We start from the raw sequence: 22476 nt of genomic DNA on the forward strand, positions 1-22476 counted from the left end.
CAAAGTATTGATAAATATATACTTTACTAGTATTTAAAGAATCCATACTACATACTTTGTAAATATTCTATAAAACTCCTGTACAATCAGAAAATAGAAAGGATTTTATTGTCAATAAGCCAATGAAACTTAATTTTCTCATTTTTCCAGGTTATGTGGTATTTAGCCTTCCTGTAGTCTCTTTGCCTGGAGAAAGGGTCAGATAAGAGCAAGAGTACCATGTACAATTCTACATGTATGTCTAGGAAGAATGTCTTGGAATTTTCTAGATTTTACACAGAAGAGACAATGCTCTATGTTATGTGTTTATAATTTTAATACAGAAATAAATGAATGATCAACACTGTTCAAAATATTTTTGAATACACCCTCATGGATTGATATTTATGCCTCAACCACTATGAAACTCAGACTATTATTAAAAAGAACTTTTCCCTCTTTCTTTACACTGAATTCAGGTTCTTGTAGATCTTTCATAATTTCTGCTTTGAGTTCAGGTGGTGCTGTTTTACTAAAGTTGCAGGTTTCGGTCAAAAAATCCCATAGCAGGTCTCCATTTTCATTGCCATCAATAAAACAGTCAGATATGTCCATGGTGGATAGAAGGTTGTAACATTCATACTTAATTCCTGACTTCTCCAGCATCTGAGTGAGGTCAGAGGATGTTACATACTGGCAGAGGTCATCCCGTGGCAAGCGGGATCCGTACTTTCTCCATAGCTTGTCCCATCCACTGGTTCCTGTATGATACAACAAAGTTCATACTTTCATTTATTCTTCTTTTCATTTCCCTTTTCTGCCAGGCAATACACTAGATGAGTGGAATAGAGCAGTCCAAAAAAATATACTCTTGCCTTTGTATAGCTTAATTCAAGAAGTGCAGGGAGGAGGAAGTTAAATAAATAAGTAAACTAATCATATATCAGGTGGTGCTAAGTACTAGTGACAAATCAAATCAGAGCAAGGAATAGGGAGAGTCAAAGAATTGGATGGATTACTGTTGGATATAAGGTGGTTGCAGAATTGATTATGTGACATTTGAGCAGAGACATGACAGCAAGCCATGAAGAGGGAAGATTATTCCAGGTAGGGAGGAGAGCAGCTGCAAAGTACCTGAGGCAGGAACATGCTTGACATCTTAAGAACTAGCCAGGAAGCCAGTGAGATTGGAACTGAGCGAGCAAGGGGGAAGAACGGAAGGAGAGAAGGTTGGCTGGGTGGAGGTGGACAGAGTGCCTAATCACATGGGGCAAGGTGGAAAGCCATTGCAGTGTTGTCTAATAGAACTTTCTGGACTAGTGGGCATGTTCTATATCTGCACTGTCCAATATGGTAGCCACCAGCCATTTATGATTATAGAGCATTTGAACTCTGGCTAGTGTGACAAAAGAAATGAATTTTAAGTTTTGTTTCATTTTAATTCATTAACATTTAAATTTCAAAAGCCAAATATGGCTTCCATATTGCACAATACAACACCAGAGTGACTTAACCTGATTTACATTTTAATAAGATCACTTTGGTGGCACAGAGAAGAACAGACCTTTGGGGCACAAAGGCAGAAGCAGGGAGAACAGTAAGAAGGCTACTGAGACAACTGGATGACGGATGATGGTAATTTGGGTGTGATGAGGGGGATTGGATTTTTTATATATTGCAGTCCTAGATGCAATGGGATTTGCCAACAATCTGGATATTGGGTGTGAATAAAAGAAGACAGTTAGTGGTGACCCCAAGATTTGGCCTAAGCACCTGAAAACAAAGAATTGCTACTACTGGAAATGGGAAGAATGAGGAAGGAGCAGTTTTAAGTGCATCATCAGGTGTCCAATTTTGGAAAGTGAATTAAGCACCTATTGAACATTCAGATGATGACAGAAGGAAGGTAGTTGTTTATGTTAGTCTTGAGTTCAGAGGAGAGGTTCTAGAGCAAAAATTTAAATGTTAAGAGAGAGCACAGTAAATACAATGATGCTTTACTCACACCAACAATAGGGTGGCTTCTAATGTCTATTCATTTATAAGTTGGATTTGGACTACCAATATATGTTGATTCCTACAAAGTTTGTCCCCAATCTCAGATGTTTTAGCAATGTCTATTATATTTAATTGAAAATCTAGCCCAGCATAGAAGCTAAGAGATGCAGCATCAGAGAGAGAGAGTCACAGGTTAGATTATTCTGCTACTTCACCAATAAGGTGAGGCTTGTTATTTAGTCTCTCAGAACCTCAGTTTTCTCATCTATAAAATGGGGATAGACATACTTACTTTGACTGTAATTGCAAGTACCAAATGAAATCATTTAAGTGAATCATTGCACAATGGCAGATGGATAACAAGTCTTAAAAATAACCGAACATTTTATGGAATGAGTTTGATAATGTATTTCCACTGGTTCTAACCTTGAAACTATGATAAAGCAAACTTGCTCTTCAGAAATCTATGAAAATAACAAATTTAATGAGTATTTATAGACCTCCTAGTACATGCATGTAATAGTGGAATGTTACATACACAGTCAATATTGTGCAGTAATTAAGAGGGTCTCCAAAGGCCAACTGCATGAGTCTGAAGCCGGGCTTTTCCTCTTGCTAGCTTTATGAACCTGTGCCTCAGTTTTGTCATCTATGAAACATGGAGAATAAGAGAATCTATTCACAGAATAGCTGTAAGAAAAAGTAGACGCTAAGAACCATGACTGGCACATAATAAGTATTGTTGAAGTGTTAGGGAATTAAGGTGGACTTGGCCAAAGCAACATAGGAGCTAACATATTTTTTATGAGTTTCCAAGATTAAAAGTGAAGATTTCAAAGGCTTAAACTTTTTGGATTTCCAAACCTCCTTTATGACCTAATGGAAGTAAATGACTCTCCAGAAAAGTACTCAAACAATATATACCCACACAGTTCTGCATGTAACTACGGGATGCTCAAAGCCCCCTGCCCCTCACATGGAGCAGGCTTAAGTTCCCTGACTTAACTCAACAGACGAGACCATGAAAGGGAGTAAATGGTAAATAATAAACAGCCTAGATAACCGGTGTTCCTCTAATATATCAGAAGAGGAAGCAGTAAGTGCAAGATGTGCTCTAGGAGGTAGAATTGGAATGAAGCAGAAAAAAAATGAAGTCTCTGCCCAATGAAGAAAAATGAGGGTCATGAGTATGTATTAAAATATCTTTCATTCCAAAGACAGTGATTGCCCAAATAAGAGTTTGCCTACAAGCAAGATTTTAGAAGAAAATAAATGTTTCAATGGTTGAGGAGAGGCTTTGTTATATCATTATTATTATTTTTAACCTGGCATAAAAAAACCAAATGCTAATTATAGAAAATGTGGTGGTGTCACTGTTCTGTGACTTGGTGCCTTTTCTGAGCTGAGCTATTATACACTTTCTGACTGATACATTATCATAATGGCTCTCGGTGGGCACAACATATGGTGTTACTTTTTTTTTCAGCATGATATAAAGCAGATTCTTTCCCCCCACTGTATTTAAAATAACACAGTATGATTTGCCTCCTTCCTTAGTCAGGTAAGGGGAGGAATGGACTGAAACTTTAGTGGATCTCCTTCTGGCTAATCTCCCTTAACCAGGCAAGCTGCATTTTAATTAGCAATTCTCTCAACTAATTCCTGGTTACTACCTTTGCAGAAAAACGTGCTGCTGACATAATTTTAGGTTAAGCTACTCCTCATTTTAAAAATATACCTCTAATTATTCTTATTTCTCTTCTTTTTTCATCCCCAAATAAAATCTTTTATCTTTATAACTGGGAACTTCTGCTAGCTCTAATTAAATGAATACTTACTGAGCTGCGCAGGTTCTGTAACCGATACGTAGAACACAGAGGAAAGTCTCTCTTCCCTAAGCAACATGTGTTCTAATAGGCTGACCAGTAAATGCTGTCATTTAATTCTGATTTCAATTTTTCTTTTCCTACTTGGTTTCACTTGCCTTCCCTTTATTGTTTTTGTCTGCCTATTTCAGGGTGCACTGTGTGTGTATGTGAATGTGTATCTTCTTTACGAGCGTTTTATTCCAGTTTAGATCTCCAGAACTTTCTATATTCTCTGACTTTATGTCAATCATGTAGAAAGTTTTCACTACAATTTGGCCTTTTTTTGGATGGACATTCAGAACTAGTTGTAGTTTAGATATTATAAGGAGATATAAGAAGCAGTTACTCAGTTCAATTGAAACATATTTGTTGTGTATCTTTTCGGTCAAAGGCTTTGCAAAGATCTGGGACTAAAGATAAGAGGCAGAGCTCCCTGATCTCAAGGAACTCTCCTTAAACTCTCATATGCCTTTGATAAGAAACTTAGCACACTGCCAAAAAAGTGTTTACATGTCTGAATCCTTTGATAGGCAGAGGAAAAGTAGTGATCGTCTTTGTAACCTTCATATCCTAGCAGTGACCATCTATAAGAGCTCAATAAAGGCTGAATGAACCAAATCTATACAATGACTCTCCTATGCAGTCTGCAGGGTACTAAGAGTAGAGGCTGTGTTTTGAATATGGCTGAACAGACATAGTACCTTGGCCAAGAAGGTGCTCTGCATAAATAAATATAGAAACTGACCTCTTACTTCATTATCTTACATTCTAATAAAATGCAAAATGACTGTCCATATGGTACTTAAATAACAGTAATTCAGTCTATGCAGAGAAATAACTCATCATTTCAGTAATAAGTCAGTGTCTGACTAGGATGGATAGATAAGAGCCTTAACTGTGTGGCACATTTAAGATGACCCTTTAGAACAAGATGGTAATCCAGATATACCATTATCTGCTTAGATGCAATACTGACCAGATGAGTGCTCTCAGAAATTTAAGTTAGTGACTAGTTCTAGGCTTGTCTGAATCTGTCCACAACGAGCAATGAGTTTTCTGCATTGCAGTGTATCTAAGGATGACGACATAACCCTGTAGAGAAGGAAATACACAAAAAGGCTTCTTTGTTGCTATGTAATTATGAAGTGAATCTCACTTGAAAAGTGACTGCAAGTAACTAGGTAAAAAAAAGAACCATTTTGGTGTGGGTATTCCACGTTTAAGGGAAATACTCAAGTTTAGAGAATGTTTTCTTTAGGTAAGTATGGAAAATAGGGTTTCAGGAATTACAGTTTGGACTGAGAAGGCAGTTTAGGGCAACAGTTTTTATACAGGGGCAAGGAGGGAAGTGATTGGGCACTTCACATGAGCTGGAAGCTGTTTCACATTGGTTTGTTGTCAACAAACTGGTCTGGCAGACAGGGATTTGAAGTTGATAGCAAATGAAAAAATGACTAATAAAAATGTGGATTGACAATATAAGACAAATATGATTGGGAATTTCTTACGATTAAATTGGTTTTCACTGTTGGAAACTGACCATAATCTATTTTTCTAAAAACTTCCCCATATATTTATATTGGCATTATTAATGCAACAAAGCCCTCTGTTTTAAAAGAAAGTAAGTTACAGCCAGTTCCATACACTGAGGGGGCCTTAGAATTTATCTGAAGGATATATACTGTTGTTAAAGCATGTTCATAGGTGCACAGGTTTATCTACAATAGAGAGGTAGAGCAAAAGGGAGTTAAACTGCTCTGTGTAATAAATAAGGGGGGAGGGAAGGGAGTAGGATCAAGGGAGGTCAGTCTCGACTGAAAAGGAGAAACAATAAAAAAAGGTTGGCTGTGGGTCTCTGATGCTGATTCTGTTTCTGCTGTTCTTCCTCCTTATAGATCTCAACATCTCCTAAAATCAAAGAATGGTGTTTTGGAGAATGAAGGAAGTAGGGTTATGTCCATGGTTGAGGCACAATAGAAGAGATTCAGAAAAGTTAGCTGGAGCACATGCAGGGTTTGGAGATCAACTGAAAGTTGAACTGGTAGCAAAAATTTGGAGTAATAGGACTGGCAACTATTAGGAGCACATAAGCATGACCTCCAGGAATCCTCAGGAGTCATGGGGTGAGGAATGGACTATACAAGTTACCTGGATGAGAGCTTTATAGTCATTTACTCTGAATTTTTAAGCGTTAGGTATGCGTCCACAGCCAGCAATCTGGAGACATTCAGGTTATATACATTAAGTTGATGACAAGATCAACATATTTGAGAATTTTATTTCCTTTTCAAGTAGAATATTTTTTTAATTGCAAAGACAACTATATTGAACAGGTGATATTTTTAAAAATTTTACTTAATTTACTTACTTGATTCTTCCAATAAATAAAGGCAATAAAGCTATCACTTTTAGTCTTAGGAGAGAAGTGGATAGTCCAAAATAAAATACCTAATCCTATTTTCTTCTTTTGCAAATTGGTTATTTAAGAAGAAATGTACACACACGTATATTTCTTCCATAGCTCTATAAATCTTTTAGGAAAAAAGTGAGTATGGTAAAGGAAGGAAGTCATTAGAGTCCCTTTAATAATTCAACAACTGTTATTTGTTGCATTCTTATGTCTAGGAACAGTATCTATTAACAATGTTTTTCTTTTTGGGATTCCTGTCTCCCACGGTATATGCAGTAGTGAAGAATTGTGAATTGCACACTGAAAAAATTAGTAAAATATTTCCACTATCAAACTACAGTGATTGAATAATTTTTGACTCAAAAAACTTTTTTTAAAAAGATAACTTATTTTTTAGGCCTTATTCCATTTATATGATTTTTCCCCACGAATATATATATATACATAGTACATATGAGCCACATTTATTCAGACATGCAATATGATGTAAGTATGATTATCCAGAAATGTCCCAACTAAGACAGACTAACTTCAAACAGTCTAGGAAGTGCCTCAGCATTCTTGGTTCATGTATCAGTGTACATTTCACTGTGCCTGCTTCTGATTTGCACATTTCTTGCCAATAAACCATGGATTATATTCACTTATTCATGATATAGCCAGTAGAATACTATATCCATATACTGACTATCCACTTAGTCAGTTCTCAGGTGCTTATTTCTAACCATGCTACTTTCTAACTTTAGGTTAGCTTTTTCTGATTGGTAGACATACAGAAAACTTTGGACACTCAAATACTTCTGAAATATTTAAGAATTAAAGAAATACAAGTAAGAGTAGATCTGCTATTGATATGAAATATATTCTCAAACATAAACGACTTCTGGATTAATTGCCATTTCTATCTGCAACACCTTTTCTGTATTACTGATACAAATTATCAAGAATAGACTACCCTCAATATTGATAACTAAGTTCATTTTTATATTCCTAAATGCAGTACCAAGTGTTTCACCCAAGTGTCTTAATTTAGAGAGAGGTTAGCAGGAAGCATCCAGTTTACATAAGCCCTTCTAAATGGGAAGACAGAACTTTCCCACGTAAATGAGTATTTTTAACTAAACAGAGATAAATATAGTATATAAAAATGTTCCCTTGGGGAAGAAGTTGTGTACAGGATGTTTCATTTGCCAAACTCTCACATGAATTCAAACTCTGGATTACAGGCAACAACCTGTTTGCCATCCTCAAGCCATTCCTCATATTTAAGGGCAATATAATTTTGTGGCATAGGGTTTTTGAATATTGGGTCTGGTATAAGCTCAGGAAGATAAACATGTTATGTATCTAGAATTAATCTGCCGAGCACTGCATGGACAATCCATAAAGATTGCTGAATGAAAGAAGTAATGAGTTAATGAATTCAACAATGTTAATGTTTAATTTACTAACATGTTTACTTCTGTTCTCTGTATAGTACTTATTGTATCACTGGAAGCAACATGACATGATCAAATGGCTACTTAAGTAAATAAAACAATAGCATCAAACAAAACAAGTGAAACATCTTTGATAATTATTTGGGAAAACCTATAATGAATAATATTCATAATGGCTCTAGAAATGCAAATTTATCAAACATGATGGCATCCCAAATATTTATACCTTTATTTACTTATTAATAAATATACAGTGGAAAGAGACAAACAAGGGACAAAAAGAAGGTAAATAGAAGTATTTACTATTTTTAGTCTCATTAAAATAATTCCTATCAGTTATATTTGTTCTATATTAGATAAACAACAAAGAAAAATTTTCCCAGGAGAAAGAAGTGAATTGATATGTAATTCCTTTAGACCCCTTAAACTGAGAGCTGTTGTGAAGGACTTCCCTAATTCTGTGTTAATTAACTGCTTATGACCAGAAGCCAAGTCAAGAATTTCATAATGAAAATGTAATACACCAGCTGCCTTCAAACACATGCATCCATATATATATGCACCATTGCTGTTTTAAAATTCAGGCTGAATGAAAATAATTTACCTGATACGAGAATAATGAGAATCTTAGCATTAGTAGCTAAGAGACTATGGAAGAATTTCAGGGTAGCTGAGATATCTTTTACATAATACAGCATCTGGAAATGAAGGAAAAGAGAAATGAGACACTTCTGTATGTCAATGTCTTTATTGCTTGAACTAGATACTCACTGGAAAGTTTGACTTTCAAGTTGAGTGGATTTTTACTCTACAAAACATTTAAGAATTTTGAAAATTAAAGACATATGGAAAAAGAGAATAACATGAGAAAATATTCAAGGAAAGGGAAAACTACGGTATTTGTTTAACTAGAGCCAAATAATCTTAAGTTTACTCTTTCGGGCTTCAGAAACACAGACCTTTATAGCGGGAGACATTTAGTTTCCACTCCACATGGGGGCATTAATTCCAAGCTTATACTGTATTTTGTGAATTGTGGTTCTGGGAGAAAATGGTGCTGGAACCATAAAAACAGACCCCATTTCATGGAACGCTGCTTTAAAATTAAGCCCTTTGCACTAGCTTCACCATATGCTCACAGATGCTTTTTTAAAATCACAGAAATTGTGACAGGCTGTGATGTTGACAGATTCTCTAGAAAAATGGACTGGATAAAGCATGAAGTTACATGCATGGTCACAAGGTGGTAGGGGTCAACCCACCCACTTTTAATAACTCAGGGCCATCTCTGGTGAAGTGCAGGGAGAGGTCTTTCCACCTAACACAGATAGAGCGTGGAATTATACACTGGCAGGAAAATTTTCCCTAATGGCTTACATCCCTGGAATCTATCCCTACAGAAACTTCCTGCTTATATCTCATCTTCCATCTTTCTTGATCAAGAACTCAATATTCCACATAAATGTCCATAATAGAATTTATTACATAAAACAAAAATAACTTACACTATGTGCTTCTCACATGAAAGAATGAAATAAAATGGAGTTGCACATGGCCTACACTGCCTTTGACAGTTGACTGTGAATATTCAGTTGAAAGCATGTCACAAGAGTGTTAGGACTCTAAGGAGCAGTGAAGGTACAGAAGCATAATAAAGGAAAATGCAGAGTGAATAAAGAAAGAAGAGGAATAGGATAGTGATGCAGAGGAAGCAGAGAGTTACTCTAAGAAAGGAAGAAAATGAAAGCTTTGAGAGAAATGGCAGAATGATTTCTGCAGTTACAACATTTCTTAATAGGTAAAGAATGGCATCCAGAGCATAAGTGGAGGGATTGGATTTTGATAAAAGGAAGTTTTTGTAATAAGATGAAAGAAGGAGGTGGTGGGCACAGGTGCAGCTGTGTTTGTAAATTTGGAGGGTGAAAGATGGGCTTCCATCTGAGGGTTCTCTTGCTATACAGTATGAAGCGAGGTCATCAGTTGGGAATGAGTGATAGGGCAGGAGTTACATGAAGTGTAAGGAGGAGAAGGAAGTATAAAATCATTGTATCATGACAGGGAAAGCAAGTCTAACAAGAAACATAGGCTTGCTGGGCAATGTAAAGCATTCCCTTGTAGGGTCAGCTGAGAGAGCAGAGATGTAGGTCAGGGGTCAGCTGAGAAAGCAGAGATGTAGGATTGCCTGCATATGCCAATCTTGAAGTCATTTTGTGCTTTGATGTCTTTTCCCTGGGGTGACTGTACATGTAGGCTATAGAAAGAGAGAAGCATCTTGTCGTTAATCATGCAGTATTTCCAAATACACACATCTTCGAACCGAAGCTGACACCCAAAGCCTGTACACCCATATGCTATCCAGAAATACCAGTGATTCCTGGAAATATGTCCCCATACCATCTACTGGATAGTCACTCCTTTTCCAAGAAATATATAGTATTTGACCATGGGAATAAATTTCTCCTGAGGGGCTGACTGAAACCAGTAAATTTGTATTTATCTATCTAAACTGCCCTTTCTGTCACATGCATATGAGCTCAATCATCAAAAGACGGTAAAAGCACTAGGACACAGAGAAACTCTGGGACATTGGTCCATCCACAGCATCAGAGCTGCTGGAAAGCAGACTAGGATATGTTACAATCTGCTCTCCTCAAATCTAACAACCTTCAATTCTACAAAAATTGATTAGGCCAATACTGAAAAAAATCAGTAACTGGAGGTGTTATGAGTAGAGACAACTGGCTTTTTGATGTTACAAAGAATTTCTTAGAATTATCAATATCAACATCTTTATCCAGATAAAGATAATGCTCACTTGTAAAATCAGAAGTCTAATTATCCTTTTTCTTTTTAAAGTTAGAATATTAGGCAATCTTCATACATTATTTCTTAAAAGTCTCCTTTCTGGAAGTGTATAACAGTAAATGTTTCTTACTTGAATCATATGAATAAAGTCCCATTTCTGAACTTCTTTTTTCTCCATCATTCTATTTTGATATTCAGATGATGTCTCCTTATGCCAAGCAAACTTTATGTTCTCGAGGTTTGATGTCTTGGCTACAAGCTCTAAAATACAGAGAAGAGGTGGCACACCATCAATTTTAATTGCAAATGAGGAATCCATTTCCATTTCGAATTTTAATGCAATCAATGTTATATACATAATAGATATAAAGCATATTTTTCTTTTTTATGTAGCACAGGAAGACCATAGAGTTCATCCTGATTTTTTTCTAGTATTAAATGAAATGAGACATAAAATAAAGAGTCAGAAAGAAATAATTATGAGAACGCTGATCAGACATAGGTTACATTTTCTTGGCATTAATGGGTAGTCAACTGGTGAAGCTTATTAGTGGAAAGTTGATGTAAAATAGGTGATAGAATTCTGTAACCTAGGAGTCAGTAAACCATGGTCCATGGCCCACATCTGGCCTACCACCTATTTTTAAATGGACCACAAGATAAAATAATATACTATTCTATTTCCTGACTGTTTTTCCTTCATAATTTTTTATTGAAGTATAGCTGGTAAACAATATTATATTGGTTTCAAGTATACAACATAGTGATTTATCTACATTGTTAAATGCTTACTCCAACTAGTGTACTTACAATCTGTAAACAAAGAAAGATGTTACAGACTATTGACTATATTCTCTATGTGCTTTCATCACTGTGACTAGTTTATATTATGATTGAGATTTTGAGCCTCTTTATTCCCTTCACCTATCGCACCCACTCACCCCAACCCCTCCCCAATGTAACCACCAGTCACTTTTCAGGGTCTAGGAGTTTTTTGCTATTTAATTCATTTTTGTTTTATTTTGTCTTTTGTTTTCACATTTCACATACAAGGGAAATCATGCCTCGGTCTTTCATATCTGGTGCCATTACACTTTTAAATGGTTGAACACAGCCAAAAGAAGAATAATGTTTTGTAAGATTTGAAAATTATATAAAGTTCAAATTTTATTTATAAATAGAGTTTTATTGGAAATACCCATACTCATTAGTTTTTGTATCATCTACAGCTACCTTTATGCTACAATGGTAGAGTTTATTAGTTGTGATACAAATTGTGTGGCCTTGTGAGTCTAAAATATTTACTAGTTGGCCTTTTTCAGAAAAAAGTTTGCTGACTCCTGTTATAACCCATGAAACATAAGCTCTTTAAGCGCAAGGACTCTGTTTAAGTATTTCTGAATGAATTAGTGATTTTTGTTTCCAAACATAAACATCAAAAATAATAACTGATGACCAGGGATGGATGTAGAGTCAGTACAAAAGGAGTCTAATTATTCACTGTTCATATTCTAATATGTTTAGTCATGCCTGCCAAGAAAACAAAATAACCTTACAAAGAACACAGCACCATAATTATGTTGTTAATGATTAAAAGTACAGGTCTGGGATGATAAGCCTTTTGGGACAGGGTGTGACACACAGCACCACGGGTCACAGTTACCTTTGTACTTGGTGATTTGTTCAGCACTTGGTTCGATGACTTCATTGTTGATATGAGCTCCTGGGTATTGAGCTTGCACTTTAGAGAGAATTTGAAGATCAATTTCACCTAGAAGACAAGCATATGGAACAGATCATATCAGTCCACAAAGAAATGATTAAGAATAATTTGAGCTGGTTTATTATCTGTCCTGCTTTTACTAGGAAAGCCCAGAATAAAGACTAATACTCAACTGTTGTCCTGCCATAATGTCTATGAGGCAGAACAGTTTTAAGTAGGAATACTAATGTTATCTGAGAAGGGCTATGACTGATTTTCATTCACTCACAGAGCCTTTATTTAACATCTGTTATCCCATTACATTAAATCTAAGATGTCATTGATTGAAGAACACAATCAACCCTTCTTATTGTATCACTAAGTCAGAAAAAAACATTGTCAATTATAATTTTAAAATTTCATCAACTAGAGATTGTATCCCAGTTTTAAAGATATTAAAATATGAAAAAAATTCACTTTAGAATTGATAAACTAGGCTAGGCTAGAAGCATACAGAAAAACATGTCAGATACAAAATATGTCAAATACAAAAGGAGATACAAAAATATGTCAGACACCTGCCCTCAAAAACATCATGGTGAAGTGGAAGAGGAAGACATGGAAAGAACTCTGGCTGAGTTTGGCCAAAGTGGGAAGAGGGAAGGAGAAAGTGAGGGAGAGGGTAGGAGGAGAGGTCAGAGAGATGGAAAGTTTCATGGAAGGAGATCACTCCTGAGCTCTGTGTCATAGAGTAAATGGAAGGTAGCCCAGAGACTTCTGGGAGAAATGAGCAACTGCAACTACAGAGGACAGGAAGGCTGAGAAATAAAGTTAGGAAGCAAACAGTATATGTGGAACAACCAGCAAGAGTTTTGCAATATTAGGCAAGGCAGGACCTCCAAGAAAGAAGTGATCACAGATAAATGGAGAGGAGATCATGGCAAAATAGATATTTATTCATTAATTCATTCACCAGCTATTAACTGGTTGTTTACTATGTGCCAGGCACTGTACAAGGCTCTAGCAAATGATGGTAAGAAGAACACACAGATACCTTCTCTGATGAAATTTTAGCCTGAAAGTGACTAAATGAGACAGATGTTGGTAATCTATGGGCTTGAGTTCCAAACCTGTCTTCTCCACTTACTAGGTGTATTTGACCTTTGGCAGTTTGCTTTATTTCTGCAAGCTTTATTTTCCTCATCAGAAAAATAGTGATAATAATAGCATATAATTCATTGGTTATGAGGGTTAAATGAGGTAATGCCTATAAAGGACAGTGCAAAATAAAGTTGGTGCCCAATAAGTGCCAGTTATTCATTATTTTTGTTGTCAGAGTCCTCACTGAGTCCCTCTCTTTAAAAATATTTCTTCTCTCCCTGTTGCTGATGTCTCTATCTTAAATTTCACACATTTATACTCTTAGGTTACAATTTTGACTTTCATTAAAATAGACCTCTGTGTTAGCAAGATTAGCAATGAAAATGATGTTGGTCTTTAACATTTTGTTATAAATAACATGAACAGAACCTTTCCAAGGTTAGATATGGCAGGCAGCAAAGACATGAGTCATAAGACTGGGAGATCTGGAAGGAAGGAGATGAGGAAGATAAATCAGCAACAAAAGGTGCTAGACTCGAAGAAGAGGGCAGCCTGATAGAACAGAGAGAGCCCCATAAATGGGAGTAACAGGAATGGGAGCTGGGGGGCTGGGGGCGGAGTGAGAAGAAAGGTGAGAAGGAGGATGAAGGAGCCGGAATGACAGCATTCTCTAGAGCAGCCCCACCAGCAAGGAACCTTTTATTTCTTCCTGAATAATTCTAGCTGCCATTGATTGGCCACCGACTGCTTGTGAAAGACTGTGCTAGGCTCTTTGCTTGGAACATCTCACTTAATCCTGACCACAAGGGTATCTTGAACTCCACAATGTTATTCCCAACCAGATAAGGTGATTTGGGTAACTTGACATTTGGTGTAATTAATATTAATCATTATTTGACATAAATATGTTTAAAGTTTAAGGCACATTTGTCTCTAAAATGTTTGTTCTTCTAACTACTTCATGCTAAGAAATGGGAGGATACCAAATCCTAAAAGGATATAAGGTTTTTTTTTTCTTTTTTTCCTTCTCTATGGTAACTATTTTTGAAGAATAAAAAAATAGCTAAGGTAAAAGGCTGATAAGAAAAGCTGTGAGTTAATGAGAAGTAGATTCCAGCTCCCCTGAGACAGAAGCCAAAATTTCTGTTATTGTCTCTACCAGCCTGGCCATGTATGTTAAACTAAAAAATCATTAATTCTGAAGATCCCAAATCCAGCATTCTGAAACTCAATTGAAATGCAGTAATGTCCCCGCTGTGGCTTGATGAGCTCTTCCTCTCCTAATGGACCCCAATATTTTAGATCTGCTCAAGTGGCAGCATGTATCTAGCACACCTCCAGGGCATGTTCCTATCTTGTCACTTTCCCAGCCAGCAGAATGTTCTCCCACAGTCAGTGCCAGCCAGCGCCCCCTCTTAGGATAGTGGTGGAGGACACGATGTTAGAATTGACACTGAAATGTGGAAACTGTTGGGTCATGTAACAGCCTCTAGAGTGTGAGCCTATGGGTGGACATGAACCATCCATGCATTCACCACTGGATCCCTAGGAGCAATTTGTAAACAAGAGGAGACAATGAATCAATTTCCTCAGGAGTTAGCACATAAAATCCACTTCCGCCTTCCCAAGCCAGGTGACCATGCCTCCTGCTGGACGGGGAGAGTCCCACTTTATGCTCACTGTGCTGGTGTCCCATCTCGTTTTGTTTCTTATCCCACACATTTTTACTGTCAGCAAACCATTATTATTAGAAATTTATTTTTGAAAAGTTTTTTTAATAAATTGACCACTATAATAAAAATTTGTTCAATAAATAAATATTTCCAAAACTATAATTTTAATTTTTACCTTCTCCCTCCAACTCATAGTTTTAAAAGTATCCTGCATTGGACTGTGCTCATAAGGCACTTATTTTCTTTGCTATGTTTGTTATTTATAATAGATTCTAGTGTTTCTTATTGTAAGAGTCAGAGAGAGAGAGAGAGAGAGAGAGGTCTCTCATAAGATAATATATTCCTTGGTCTCATAGTATCTCTCAGAAATAGGATACATGCATTTAAAAAATAAGTTATATGAACCTCTTCCTCAATAAAAGGAGAGGCAACAGAGAGGTAATAGCATCACAGCCTGATCTGAGCACTTAGCATTTAGTTATAATATTTCTTGAACATCACCTATACTATTACTGTCCATCCAAGTTTTGCTCCTTCCTTCATTCTCCTTCTTGGCCCATCTGCAAATTTTTCTATGAAATGTTTGTTTATTTTCTCTTTTCTGTCCCACTAGCAGTACTGTTGTTCAAGTCCAAATTATCTTTCTCTTGGAAAAAATACTGCAATAATATCCTGAAAATTCAGCCCATTTCTGCTGAACTTTGTCTCCCTTAAAGCTGTCACCACAATGAACATCTAAAACCCTGAGCTAAGCAAGCCCATCACTTCCCTACTTAAAATCTTCTGATGATTAATCAACTGGATAAAGTCCAAGCTCCTTAAATGAACATAGACCACTCTGCCTGCTTTCTTATCTTCATCTCTCATTAACTTCATATTTTGAAGCTCTGACTCTGAGAGGCCTGAATTTCTTCCATTTCCACCCTTCTCTCTCCCCATTGACCCCCACATACACCATGCACTTCATGCTTTCTGTCCTTTGCTTATGACTTCTTCTCTTCCAGGAATAATCTGCCCTCACTTCCTCACTCCATCTAACTCCTACCCATCTTGAACTCTTCCACACATGACTAATTATCTTGGTAGTCTTTCCCACAAAGCCTTGAAGTAGGATCAGAATCCTTCAGCCAGAAACTATCCATCAATTGACTGGAGCTGACACAGATAAAGCCTTCTTGTGTTCACTGATCTAAATTATTGCTTTACTTCTCTTGTTTTATTCACTAGAAAAGGCTTGATTCCAATGAGTTTGTTAAGAAGTGTCAAGGACTCTAAAATGCTACATTGAACATCCAGACAGGTTTGATCATCAATCACTGAAAAGCATGTGAGAGGTTATCAGACCCTAAAGTACCATGAGCCAGCAATAAAAGAGACTGAAACAAAAAAAGGGAAGGAGACCATTGGTTCTTTCTCAACTGAATCCTTCTGAGTAGAAGCCATAACGTTATGAATGTGTTTCACTACCAGACATTAAGCACCCTATAAATACTTTTAGAGAACACACAAGCCAAACTAATGTGCCAAGAGATTGGAGGAAAGTAAACTAGAAATGAAGCAGTCAGATAATTCAGAAATTTCTCAGCAAATTCAGGGTAAATGAAAGAAATGCAGATGCCAGCAGCCTGCTTTTATTGTGCATTGTGAAGCCTCCTGGGAATCTTAATTATGAGAGCCGGAAAATAGCATTTAAGGGGAAGAAGGCAATATGTGTTCATGTCAGAGTCAGTCTCCTTTCATGTAAGACCTCTCCTAATTCTGACATTTGTAAATCACTTATTTTTGACATCCTAAGCCTTTAGATACATGAACTCCAACAATTATTTGGGTTAACTAAAGCCTTATGTGGTTCCCCCTAAAGTTTTGGAACAAAATATGCAAAGTTTCCTATGACAAATGGAAAAATTATAATGATTAAACAATTCTATTCCAATACACCATCTTCCTATCTATTCTAATATTTTACTTTTCCCTTTCTTTTTTTCCTTTTTGATGACTAACAAAGCAAATTAATAATTTTGGTGTCTGTGCCATCTTATGATGATATAACTGCTCTTAGTTAATCAATATGTAGAGCTTGAGCAAAGTCAGGAGAATCCAAACATGTCAGAATGTTGCAGTATTTCATGTCAACATACAGTATTTAGAAAGATATACACCAAATTACAATCAGTGGTTATCTCAGGGTGGTTGAATTATAGGTTATTTTTTATTCACTCTTTTTGCTTGTCTGTTATTTAAGATGTTTCTACAAGAGTTTAATTGAATTAATTTTGAAATGACCATTTCCCCATTTCAAAATCCTTTCCTTTACCATCCAAACAAAAAAAAAATCGTCTCTGCTCTAGAATAGGTGTAAGTCTGAATTGATGCTGGCTATTACTTTATGTGTAAATGACTATCCTGAGGCATCTATAGCCAAATATGGGACAATTCACATCACCAACAATTTGGTACTTAGCCTATTGTATTATTTGAACTCTCCACAATAATTTACCTTTTAAGGTTTAAACATCTTTACCATTTTAAGTTTCTAATTAAACATCTTTAAAGAAGGTATTCTTTATAATAAAAGAAATTGCTTTCTCACATATTAGATGCATAGATTTGATTTATAAAGCTCACCTGCATTTTAGTAAATGTTAGTACAGTGAAGACATGACCATAACTTAGATCATGCATGTCTTTACCTGGTGACTTAAAGAATTGGTCTTCTGAGTTGGAAACTTTCCCTTTTGGTTGAGTGCCCCAGTAGGTAAAGAAGCTAACTTGAAACTTATTGCATAAAAATATGGATAGGCAGGTGGATAATGATAGATGTACGAATATATGGTGAGACTGACAGCTACTGGTAAAACAGCTACTTGGATGACTAGAAGAAAAATGTATGTAGTAAAGAAGGGAGGCATGATATGAAAAAGTTTTCTTGGGCATGTGCTGTGCTACAGAAGCATGTTTACAGAGCAAGATGTGAAGATGGGCTAGAAGGAAATCCCTAGCCAAAGTCCTGCCGAGCCACCCTCAGCTGACACACTGTGAAAACCTATTCTTAGGCCACGTCTTTAAGTTGAGCATACATTTCCCATCGCATTATTGGATGTACATGTCTGCCCTCTGAGATCCATTTTTATAAATTCTTACTCTGTGGTTTTGGGTTTCCTGTGGCACTGCCTCTAGGAGGCACCCATTTTATCTGTGTACATTTCAGGTAGACAGAAAGTGGAAGTCTTATGTGTTATGTTTCATCTACCTTAAACTGTCTGGTTGTTATTATAAAATAATAACCCTCATTTGTTACTATTTGGAGACAGAAAGTACAACCTCATGGCATGATTGTTGGAATATCAAATCTTTTATTAATCTCATAATAATTGTAATTATCTCACATCAGACCTAGCCAAATGGCCCCATTCTTTCATTTTTCCCACCAGATTTCCACATAGCTTTAGCAGGATACTGAAACTACTTCTTGATTTCATTTTTTTATCCATAAAAGGAGAAATATAACTCACATTCATTCCTTATACCATAGTGTAACATTTTTTTCCAGCTTTATTGAGATGTAGTTGACATATAACATTGTGTAAATTGAAGGTGTACAAGGTGATGATTTCATACATGTGTATATTGTGAAATGATCACCACAGTAAAGTTAGTTAACACATTCATCACCTCACAAACTACTACTTTTTGTTGTGGTGGTGAGAATATTTAAGACTTAATTTCTTAGCAACTCTCAAATGTATAACCTAGTTTTGTTAAATGTAGTCACCACACTGTACATTAGATCCCCAAAACATTCATCTTACAACTGGATATTTGTACCATTGACCAATATCTCCTCCTTTCCCCTACCCCTCAACCCCTAGTAACCACCAGTCTACTGTTTCTATGAGTTTGGCTTTTTAAAATTCCACATGTAAGTGAGATCATATAGTTTTGTTTTTTCTCTTATTTCACTTGCCCTCAAGGTTCATCCATCTTTCACAAATGGCAGGATTTTCTTCCTTTCTATGGCTTAATAATATTCATATACACACATATATATATACTATATATACATATATATACATATATACAGTATATATATGTATATATATACGCGCACATACTATATATGTACATATATACACACACACTCACATATACACATATATAGTATGTATGTATTTCACCCATGGATAGTCACTTAGCATGTTTCCATGCCTTGGCTATTATTAATTATGCTGCACTGAACATGGGCGCAGTTATTTCTTTGAGATAGTGGTTTCGTTTTCCCTGGGTATATACCCAAATGTGGGATTGGTATATCATGTGGCAGTTCTATTTCTAGATTTTTTGAGGCAACTCCATACTGTTTTCCATAGTGGCTGCACTGCTGTAACTTATTTTTAAAATTCATTTTGTAGATTTCTTTAGTTTCATCTTCCTATGTCAAACAATCTTTAATCATAAAATCAGGAAACTGGTTAATATAATTAATTTACTCAAAAACTTAGTTGCAGTAATTATTTGTTGTTCAGATTTTGGGATAACATAAAGAAAGCACCAAAAATTAATGATCAAAGTCAGGGACAAGTTTAGAAATTTTGTATGCTATAATGCTTTTCTTTTAATCCTGCATCTACTAAGGATCAATAATATGCCAGGAAATGTCCAAAGTATTGGGTTTATGGAGGTATATTTTTCAAAAGTTAATAGGCACATTAAAAGTTGATCAAACTCATTAATATATATCAGAGAGATGACAATTAAAATGCCAATAAGATACCACTTTATGCTTATTGGACTGGCAAAAAAATCAGAAAGCTAGAGAATGCCAGATACTTCCAGAGATACGCAGATACAGAAAATTTCACTGAAATTGGCCAGAATGTAGAGTGACAGCAACCATTATGGAAACTGATTTGGCAATACCTACTGAAATAAAATACATCCACAACCCAGGAGTTCTGGGATTGGAATATACATAATCTAAAGAAGTTTTCATACAAGTCTATAAGAGGATAGTGTACCACAAAATTCACTACAGCTTTCCTTGCCCTGAAATGGGGTTGGAGGCAACCTGTAGGAAAGAAAAATTATAGTAGATGCACAATACTAAATATTCTACACCAGCCAGAATCCATAGATTAGATGTGTATCTAAGAATATAGGTGCACTTTCAGAGTACAGTTGTGAAGAGAGGCATGGAAATGTGCAATACAGATCATACAAAACATATAATAGAGAGAAGAAAAAAATGTACAGATGGCAATGGGAGTCATGTAACACATTTAGTGTGATAAATTATTAAAATACCATGATGGCGTTCTCTACAAAAACAATGAAGGTACAAAGTTATTAGCCGTTGTTAGGGAAGAGGAGAGAGTGAGCCCAGGGCAGAGAGCAGAGAAGACTTTTATGGGGAGATAACCCTTGGGCTAGTCTGTGTGTCCTTCTGTTAACTCACTTCCAGGCTTTGAATCACTTATTTTAGATGGACCCTAAAACTCATAATTATAAGCAATTGGGCAGGTTCTGCATGATATTTATGGTTGAGGTTTTATGATATGAGGGAAAGTCTTGGGCTTTAGGGTACAACTTGTAGCTCTATGTATTACCGGATGATATGCATTATAAACCATCTGAGCTTCAAAATATCTGAAACTCAGAGTCTTCATTTTTAAATGAAGACCCAGAAAGTTGTTAGGAGAATAAAATGTGATAACACATATGATGTGCCTAGTAATGTCCCTGGAAAATCATAGGTCTTTAACAAAGCTTTGTTATTCTATGATTCCTCCTCTATAATATATAATACATAGGCAGTTCATATTATTACAGTATATAAAGGAGGGACCCTTTTATTGGAGAATACTGATCAGTGAAATTTGAGGCTGTCTGGCCACAAATTACTTCAAAAGTTAATCAATTTTATTTTAAGCAAAATTGTTTTCTATTAGTATAGTTTGTGATTTCTTTTTTCTAACCTGTTTACTCCTGTGTGATTTTCTCTCAAACAGAATAGGCTGATTTTTTATTTGGAAAGTTAAATGAAAACTAAATTTGAAAATTTTTCTTCCTTACAAATCTCTTTCCTTTGTACCACCCTGTCCCTCAAATCAGCCATAACTATAGAATGACTTCCTATGTCTCCTTTCTGGGCTGTGATGAGTGTTTCACTTAATTTCACAGTTAGATATTTTTGTGGTTCTAATATCTTGCTTTCATATAAGTCATATTTTAAATGCATCATACCTACATTTAAAGAAGACATATAATTGAGACCCCTGACAGTGGAACTTATAAAAAGTTCAAAAACAAGGAAAAGGGGAGAACCTCATCTTCTAGACAATGAAAGCTCTTTTCTCCATTCTTGAATTTCAAGGATCTATTTAATGAGACAGCAGAAGAATATTGTATTTTCACTTGAAATCCAAGGTAATTTGATTAAAAATGGAAGAAAAATACAAAAAGGAAAAGATAGAAGGTATAGAGAGGGGGCGGAGCCAACATGGCGGCGTGAGGACAGTGGGAATCTCCTCCCAAAAACATATATACTTTTGAAAATACAACAAACACAACAAGCCCTAAAAGAGAGACCAGAAGACGCAGGACAGTGGCCAGACTGCAGCTACACCAGCGAGAACCCAGCGACTGGTGAAAGGGGTAAGATACAAGCCCCGGCCCGGCGGGACCCGAGCGCCCCTCCCCCCAGCTCCCGGCGGGAGAAGAATAGGCAGAGCGGGAGGGAGACAGAGCCCAGGGCTGCCGAACACCCAGCCCCAGCCATCCGGGCCAGAGCACAGACACAGTGCGTGGGTGGAGGGCCCTGGATACTGGGGGAACAGGGCAGTAAGACCTCTGAGCGGGTGCTGAAGCTGATGCCCCTGTGACAAAGAAAAGCGGGGGCTTGTTGAAAGTCTAAAAGGGACAGGGACTTAACAGCTTGACGGAAACAACCCAGGTCACAGTACAGCAGCTGGAAATTACAGGGAAAACCGGGTGCACTAACCCCCTGGGCAACAGCTCTGAGACCCCTCACGGAGGTAAACAGCCAAGCAGCCCCCCCATCCATTAACCCTACAGGCAGGTGCTTCGAAAGCAGAGAAGCAGCCTGAGACAAACTCCGCCCACAGAAAGGGAAATTCCTCCCTTCCGGCCAGGCAAGACACAAAGACCCACTCTACACGCAATTACACAACACAAGCCACTAGGGGTCGCAGTTGCCCCAGTAAAGAAAGGCCAGTAGTAAGTGAAAATTTTGGCCCTCCCAGCTGACAGTCAATAGCACCTGTCAACATGAAAAGGCAAAAAAATATGATCCAGACAAGACTAAACCAGACAGCTTCGGCATCTGCTACATCTTCCCCTGAGAAGGAATCTGGGAGATACATTTAGCCAGTCTTCCTGAAAAAGAATTCAAAACAAAAGTCATAACCATGCTGATGGACTTGCAGAGAAATATGCAAGAACTAAGGAAGGAGAATTCAGAAATAAAACAAGCTCTGGAAGGACT

General features: G+C 36.6%; 1 protein-coding gene across 5 annotated transcripts in view; it reads right to left on the bottom strand.

Moving 5' to 3' along the window:
* Positions 1–298: 298 nt before the first annotated feature.
* The window catches only part of HNMT (histamine N-methyltransferase), a 43717-nt gene continuing 21539 nt past the window's right edge, over positions 299–22476 (bottom strand). For 4 of the 5 annotated variants that reach the window (XM_036886620.2, XM_057505637.1, XM_057505635.1 and 1 more), the window contains exons 4-7: positions 12163–12270; positions 10630–10760; positions 8299–8392; positions 299–740 (exon numbers count right to left, since the gene is read on the bottom strand). In XM_036886620.2, coding sequence (XP_036742515.2) covers positions 385–740; positions 8299–8392; positions 10630–10760; positions 12163–12270 — 689 coding nt within the window. In that variant the 3' untranslated portion in view covers positions 299–384. Of the gene's footprint in view, positions 741–8298; positions 8393–10629; positions 10761–12162; positions 12271–22476 lie in introns of those variants that run through there. The other variant, XR_008998827.1, reaches the window with a different exon arrangement.

The sequence above is a fragment of the Manis pentadactyla genome, chromosome 8 (assembly GCF_030020395.1).
Source record: "Manis pentadactyla isolate mManPen7 chromosome 8, mManPen7.hap1, whole genome shotgun sequence".
NCBI lineage: Eukaryota > Metazoa > Chordata > Mammalia > Pholidota > Manidae > Manis > Manis pentadactyla.